Raw genomic sequence first — 8,629 nt, forward strand, 5'->3', positions numbered from 1 at the left:
TAGTTTATTTATCCAATAAGGGAAAGAAGTCTCACTTTTATTGTTAAGACAAACGTGGATCCAATTGTGAAATAGTTCAACAAAACTTGAAACAGTATTGTAATAACATAACTTAGCCATAGTCAAGCAACATTTATCTCAAAAGAACTCTTGCAACAGGATCTTCCAAACATGGTTCCCCCATTTATCAAACCACATATTCCACCGGAACCTCCAGATAAGCATAACCAAATGGATGTAGAATAAATCCAACCAACCCACTCCTATAAAGAAATGCTCTTGGACAAACCGGAGAGCCATCAAACTGATTACTACGAAGTTGACTCCCATCCAAATTCAGATCTCGATAAAGGGAAACACATAGAAGGCTCAATCCCCCTTTCCCAGGATAACAAAAATCGTCTCTACCTTCCATGGCGTTACTCTGTGATCATCAAGGTCTTCATGCGAAAGATGCCATACCATTTCCTTCAGTCTAAACTAATTGAACTATGGAAGCCATCCGAACAGTTAATCTTGATTGACCTAGGATGGGACTTCTACATAGTCAAATTTAGTTTAGAAAAGAATATGGTGATGGCACTCCACCTTGTCCCTTGGTTCATCTCCGAAAACTTCTTGTCTGTGTGGAAATGGGAACCTAAGTTCGTTCCTCAAGAATCCACCCTTACTTCTACTTCCATATGGATCCGGCTCCAACAATTACCAACAGAATTCTACGATAAGGATATCCTAGAAAAGGTTGGAAGGAAATTGGGCAAACTATTAAAAATAGACCAATGCACTTCCTCTACTCGCAAGGGACGATATGCTCGTATTTGTATTCAAGTGCCACTGGAAACACCAGTGGAAACATCGGTCATAATAGGAGACCACAAACAGGCAGTGATCTATGAAGGAGAAGGGACTCTGTGCACTCTTGCGGCAGAATTGGGCACACTGCAGTAGGTTGCAATTACCAGGCAGCCACACTCAAAACAACCCATGAACCACAGGAAACACAACAGAGGAAGGTTGTGCAGACGGAGGAGAGTAAGTGGAAAATTGTCACATTCCCAAGAAGAAGGAAGCGAGGGCTAGCAAAATCAACCAATAAAAATGGCACAGAATTGAATAGTCCACACCAAGCTCCACAGGCGGACCATATACAGGTAAATTTATTCGATGTTAACTCAGGAAAATTCCTTCAAACTCAATCTCTGCATTACAACTCAAAAAAAGTTAACCCCTCCCAAAATTCCCAAAAAAGGCCTAATGGCCCAATGAACAACGCAAGCCCCACCAAGCCGCAAGGGCTGACCCAACAACGGCCACAATACAGTACGTGGGCCCAGCCTAGTACAAGCGCCAAACGAAAGGCGAGACCGGGGCCTGACGACTCCACTGACCCCAATCATGAACCACTCATTCAAGGCGCTACTTTGAGCCCAACTTTTGAGATCCCTCATCTCAAAGATGGAGAGATACCCAATGGGGCCGATCGCTCTTCTCCAAATGGGTACCACTCCCAATCTGCAATTATCAGCCCATCTAACCCCCCAAATACATTCAGCTACGCTTCCCCTACCAATCCTTCTGAAACAATCTCTAATGGAGAAATATCAACAGTCGCCACCAACAATCAAGTGCCATATCTGGTAACCCCCCCCCCCCCCATCTCCAGATGAAAAGACTCAAACCGTCAATTCCAATAGATCCTCAATTAATGACCAATCCACCCCCTAGTTCCGATTGCCAGTAACCCCTCCACTAACCGAGAGTTGACACTAAAGGGAGTACTGATGGAATGCCAGTCCCTTAAGATCACCCATTTCATTACCCAAAGTAGTAATGCCAAGAAATATAAAAATGGAAAACGAAATGCCACCAACTATCATCACCTCCCTCTCGCCACCACCGGACCACCAACCGGCTTCTTGGTTGGAGGTTGCTCTTCAGGGCCACGGCCTCTCCTCTAATTTCACCCTGGGCAATCAAAAGGTGACCCGGATTGTACAAAACCTAGCTCACCTAGCCAGAGCCACAGTGGAAGCGTTGAGCAAAGCCCTAGCGACCTTTGGGCCTCTCCTATGGCAGTCGATGGTCAACAGAGATAGAAACTCACCGATAACCGACCCCTAAACACTCAGCAGCCACGTGATGCAGAGCTTTCAAAACCTACCATTCTTCCCAGATCTGACGAAGGAGGATCCATCAACGGAGCCGGTCTTTGTAATGATCGACAATCAGACTCAACAAAGGCCATCATCTTTTGCACCAAGAGAGAAGAGCATTTCACCCCCCTCCACAACATCAAAAAAGAAATCTCCAAAGCCCTAGAAATCCTCAAGAAAAAAAAGCACGCCAGAGGAAGAGGGAGCAACCTATACCACCCCACGAGCGGACTCTCTCCTACTGGACTCGGTGAGAACAATAGAGTTCAGCACACAAACCAGCGAGGTGATAGTTGTTCTTTGTCCCAGAGCGATGGTCAAGTATGGAATGAGTTTGGTCTCCATCCAAAACCACGGTCCCATCAAGCCCCTGCTGAACCTAACTCTAGTACTGAGTCTCAAGAGGAAATCCCCCTCACCTCCAACGAAGTGTCCGCAAGGACCAAGGAACCCTCAAGAGGGACCTCACCAACCACCCCCAACTCCACTAATGAATTACATCATATGGAATGTTAGGGGAGGGAACAATGCCGAATTCAAGAGGCACTGTTTAGAAATGGTGAAGATGCACAAGCCGGCCATGTTTGTTCTGCTTGAAACTAAAATAGCAGACCCCCAAAAGTTGGATTAGGAGCTCCATTTTGATATGATCATCCAGTCACCGGCAGTAGGACTCTCTGGGGGAATAGTGTTCATGTGGAAAGAAGAGTATGTGACAGTCGAAGAGGTGGCCACTACCCCCCAAGGCATCCACGCGATGGTAAAGGTGAGTCCTAACCACCCTGTGGCTCTTCTCTGGTATCTACGCTAGTAATATCTTAGCTAATAGGAAGCTCCTATGGGAGAACCTAATCACAATATCAAAGAACCTCACAACCAACTGGTTTGTAGGAGGAGACTTCAATGAAATCTTAAAGGCCGGGGATAAATTTGGGGGCAACCCCATAACCCTCAGCCGCAGCAATCTTTTATGGCACTGTAAAAATGAGTGTAATCTTGTAGACCTAGGATATAAAGGAAGTAAATACACCTGGTCTAATAAAAGATACAGTAATAGAACTTCGCTAATTCTGGAAAAAGTAGATAGGTGCTTCTCCAATTAAGGCTGGATCCAGCAGTACCCCGAAGTAACCATACTGCACCTCCCTACGACCCACTCAGACCACTGCCCCCTTCAAATTAATTTGGTAGGGCCTCCAAACAATAATATACCAAGGCCCTTCAGGTTTGAGTCAATGTGGGCTAGCCACCTGTCCGTTCCTAACATCATCAATAGGGCTTTCTCAAATCATTCCAACCTCCTCCAATCCACTGATTCCTTCAAGACTCTGGTCACCAAGTGGAACAAAGAAACTTTTGGAAACATCTTCCACCAAAAGAAAAGAATCCTAGCAATAATCTTTGGAATTCTGAGATCTCCTAACTACCAGTTTAGTAGTTACCTGCTTCATCTGGAGACTAATTTGACTACTAAGCTTAACTTAATCCTCAAGAATGAAGAGGATTTTTGGAAGCCCAAATCTAGGATAAATTGGCTTAACGAGGGTGATGCTAGCACTAGATTCTTTCACACCTCCACCCTCAATAGAAGAAGAAGGAATAGAATCCTCTCTCTTAAAGAAGAGAATGGAATCTGGCTCCATGACCAGAAAGATATCCAAGCAGCCATATTGAGCTTTTTCACTGATCTATATACCACATCTCACTCCTAAGCCCTTTGGGCTTTCACCAACCACTCCACTATGTCCCACATTCTGTCTAAAGGCCAAAAAGCTTTCCTGGACAAACCTCTTGAATTGAGTGAGATAAAAAGGGCAGTCTCCTCCCACAAAGCCCCTTTAAATCTCCCGGCCCTGGTGGCCTCCGCCCTTTCTTCTACCAAAAATACTGGGACATAGTTGGTGACTCTGTCACAAACTTCTGTAAAAAATGCTTTTCTTCAAGTTCTATGGATGACACCATGAACCAAACTCTATTGTGCCTAATGCCAAAATGCCCCCAAGCTTCAATGTTAAAAAGTTTTAGGCCAATAAGACTGTGCAACACTATCTACAAGTCAGTCACAAAAATCATAGTGAACAGAATAAAGCATATCTTGCTCACATCATTGGGCCAAACCAAGCCAGTTTCCTTTCCAATAGGAGAGCATGTGATAATGCCATCATTGTCCAAGAGTATATCACTCACTTTAGAAAAATGAAAGGGAAAATGGCAATATGATCCTAAAAATCGACCTAGAAAAGGCCTTTGACAGGCTAGAATGATCCTTTATTAGAGACACCCTTTCTGCTTTCAACTTCCCCCAGGGCTTATCCAAACACATTATGTCCTGCATCAGTTCATCCTCCATCTCCATTCTTGTCAATGGGGGGAAAACTGAATCCTTCAAACCTTCAAGAGGTATCAGGCAGGGAGACCCAATGTCGCCCTACCTATTCATAATGTGCATGGAAAGATTATCAAGATCAATTGATAAGGTTGTTCTGGACAACCAGTGGAAACCCATAAGTATAAGAAGATCTGGCCCAAATATCCCATCTTTTCTTTGCAGATGACTTAACTCTCTTTGCTAAAGCTAATGAGAAGAATTGTAACACCATACTTTCCATTATGCAGAACTTCAATGAACAGTCAGGTTAGAAAATAAATCTTGCAAAGTCAAGGGTCCTGTTTTCCTCAAACACTCCGCAGGACTCCATACAAAATCTCACCAACTCCCTATCCATCCAACACACCACCTCCTTTGGAAAATACCTTGGTTTCTCCAGTTTCCATAAAAAGCAAACCAGTGCAGAATTTCAGTTCATCATTGATAACATGCAATCCAAACTAGTTGGTTGGAAAACAAACTGCCTAAATATGGCTGGCAGAACTTTACTGGCCAAAACCTTTTAAACAACATTCCTAGTCATGTCAGGCAGTACATCAACCTGCCCACTAAAGTTACCAATCAGATTGACAAAATCCAAAGGAACTTTCTCTGGGCTACCACTCCTGAAAAGAAAAAGTTTCACCTAATCAAGTGGGAGGTGGTCACAAAGAACAAGGCTGATGGTGGTCTAGGACTCCAAAAGGCCAGTCTTAAGAACAAAGTTTCTCTCATAAATCTTGCCTGGAGGACCTACAACAATACCAACAGTCTATGGGCAAGAGTTCTATTTCATAAGCACTGTAACATGTCCAACAATGCTAGGCTACTTAGAGCCCAAAGATATCCTAGACATCCTAAATCAACAACCTGGCAGTGCATCCTAAAGGGCTGGGATAACTGCTACAAAGCAAGCAAATCGGTAGTTCACAAGGAAAACAGGGTCAGCTTCTTAAATGATGTATGGATCCCCAATCAGCCAACAATCAGACAGTTGACTGAGGGTCCATTAAACCAAAATGACCTCAATGCTAAGGTTAGCTCAATCCACAACCTAGGAACTTGGGACACATCCTCCTTGTCTATTGCTCTTCCCCCTAGTATCCTGAATCTGTTAAACTCAGTGTTTATTCCCCCAGTTCTAACTAAGGAAGACAACCTCATATGGAATTGACTCCGAATGGCCAATTCTCAAATAGTTCTGCTTATTCCTTCCTAAGCAAGCCTGACACCAGCCTTCATTCTAGTGAAGAAGGCTCATTAAAATGGGTCTAGAAGCTGCAAGCTCCCAACAAAATCAAGAATTTCATCTGGCTCCTCACCCATAGGAGACTCCCAACTAGGAGCTACCTCCATAGAATTCGGATCAACTGTGACCCCCGATGTCCTTATTGTAACAATGGCCAGGAAACTATTGACCATATCTTCTTTGAGTGCCCTAATGATGTCCACTTCTGGAATGAAATACTGTCAAAATCTACAAGAGACAGCTCACAACAGACTCCAGCATTCAATGGCCATCAGTGGCCATCAACATGGAACTCAATCAGAAATGTCCCTTTCAACAGCTACATCCTTTGGGTAACCTCATTCCCTTCTGCTTCTGGCACATCTGGCTAACTAGAAACAATAATTTATTCAATAACAAGAAGGATCACATCCACAAACACAATCTCCAAAGCTACTGAATACCTTGTGCTTACAATAAATGGCTCTAGGAAAATAACTCACCAAATTGTAATAAAATGGGAGCCCCCAAGTAGAGGCTTCTACAAGTTAAACACGGATGGAGCAGCAAAAGAGAACCCAGGGATTGGGGGATCGGGAGGAGTATTTAGGAATCATAATGGTAACTGGATAATGGGGTACATGGACAACATCCCTCACACAACAAACACCAGGGCAGAATTACAGGCACTCCTAAGGAGTCTACAACTTGCTGAGCAAAATAACTTGGCTCCTCTGGATATAAATACTGACTCCTCTGAAATTATCAATATGCTAATGAATGGAAGCCTCATTTATGATCCCTTAATTTGTGAATGCGGGTCACTAATTCACAGGATGGACATGGTGGTAGTGAAGCGCACCTATCGGAAGCAGAACAGAGTAGTTGATGCATTGGCCAAGGAGGCAGCAAAAGAAGTCTTTTTGAACAAGTCTAGAATATTATCAGTTCTTCCGATGTTTGTCAATGATATATTTTGGGCAGACATCCTAGGAACTGAATTGATTAGAACTTTTGTGGGTTATAATATAGACACAATCGTGCATAACATTACTGCTATGGGGGTACTACAATACCCTAGCAATGACTCTATTGTATTATCTTTTGTTATCTAGCATATATAATATAATATCCCTTTAACCAAAAAAAATTGAAACAACACAGTGCTATTACAATGATGACTAATGGGTCACTAGAAAAGTTTGGCACCATTTTGAAGTTTTACGTGGATACAAAAAAAGGCACCAAAAGTTATTATTAGACATGGCAATAATTTGTGTTCTCCATGTCACCATTTGATGTGCTGTAAGATATTAGTTATTATCTCTTTTGGCATATATAAGGTGTATCCCATAGTTAAGTTAATATTTCAAGCCTAGTCACCAAAGATTCAATACCCTGTCAAGTCTTAAAGTAGGGGTATTTGTTGGCAATTAAAATTTTATTAAATTTAAATACATAAGAAATTTGAGTTTAATCCCAAGTTAAACATATATTAGTCCAAATGAATGTTATGGGCTAAAATGATTGGATTTATTACTTAAGTCCAATAAATGTTGACTGGCTAGTTCACTTAGTTGGGCTAAAAAATGATGAGTCTACTTTATTAGGCCCAATATATCATCTTCCTAGAAGCCCAGTTTGGTGCCACGTGTCGAATGACGTGGCTCACCAAGTCAAACAGAATAGACAATAGGATCATGCCGCGTGTCAAAATGACAAGGCATGCTAAGTCACATTAATAGGCCAATAAAATAATGCTACGTGTGCAAGTGATATGTTCTGGCCAATCAAATTGTGGCCTTTTCACACTTCAACTATTGGTCGGAAAGAGTTTGCTCTTATCATAACTCTTCCCTCCCACAACTATAAATAGGGGTCTTCATAACTCAGAAAAAATACCAGAAGTTAAAACAAGAAGCAAGAGAGAACTCGTGGATCAAACGCCGCAAATTTCTCTACAAGTTCAAGCTTCAAACAATCAAGTTCTAGTTCAAGAAATCAAATTCAAGCTCAAGAATAAAGAACAAATCAAGGTTCAAGGAGTACGAGTTCAAATCAAAGTTCCTGCTAATTGAATTCAAGATCATCGTTCGTGGCAACAAATATAGATTCAAGATCAAGCTCAAAGGCCCTTAAATTTATTTACTATTGGAAAGAAGAATCGGAGGATTCATAGAAATTGTACAATCATATTATTCAAAATCAAATACTACGATTGTTGCAATATTTTTTTATCTTGATTTTATTTTTCTCGATGCAAATTTATTGTCTACAATATGTTTTAACGAAAATCCCAATTTCTAATCAACTAGTGATTAGATAACGTAACTATGATATTGTAAAAGATTAATAAGCGACTATTATATTGCTTGTTAAATAAATGTCATAGTATTACTATAGTAAATATTTTTAAAAATGTGTAATTGAAAAAATGTTTACCACTTGATTAACTAACGGAAAGTAAGATGTTTCTCTCGAACAACAACAACAACAACAACAACAACAACAACAACAACAATAATAATAATAATGATTTTTTATAGCTTACTGTAAGTGATGAATGGAGCTATGAGATTACTATATTCATAAGCAACGGTGGCAAACGAGCGAGTTGGGTCGGATTTGGGCGGCTTAAAAATGGGTTGAGTGGGTTGAGTCTCAACCCATCCATATTTTATGCGGATCAAAAACAGATTGGGTGTCAAATGGGCGGGTTAAATATAGGCTAACCTATATTATATAAGTGTAATATTATTTTCAAGTGCAATTTATATTTTTTCTTTTGCTCAGATTATTTAATGACATAACCTTAACTGGAATAATATATACTCTTCTTCACTAAATTTATTCAAATTTGACTATCATATTGTAAACTTA

General features: G+C 41.1%; 1 protein-coding gene across 1 annotated transcript; it reads left to right on the top strand.

Moving 5' to 3' along the window:
• Window positions 1-273: 273 nt before the first annotated feature.
• LOC109210738 lies at window positions 274-948 on the top strand. The gene has a single exon (XM_019374196.1). The coding sequence runs from the start codon at window positions 274-276 to the stop codon at window positions 946-948; it is 675 nt and encodes a 224-aa protein (XP_019229741.1).
• Window positions 949-8,629: the final 7,681 nt, after the last annotated feature.

Source organism: Nicotiana attenuata, unplaced genomic scaffold, assembly GCF_001879085.1.
Source record: "Nicotiana attenuata strain UT unplaced genomic scaffold, NIATTr2, whole genome shotgun sequence".
NCBI lineage: Eukaryota > Viridiplantae > Streptophyta > Magnoliopsida > Solanales > Solanaceae > Nicotiana > Nicotiana attenuata.

Coding starts and splice junctions, on each gene's coding strand:
- LOC109210738 (XM_019374196.1), top strand. CDS start 274: ATGCTCTTGGACAAACCGGAGAGCCATCAAACTGATTACTACGAAGTT.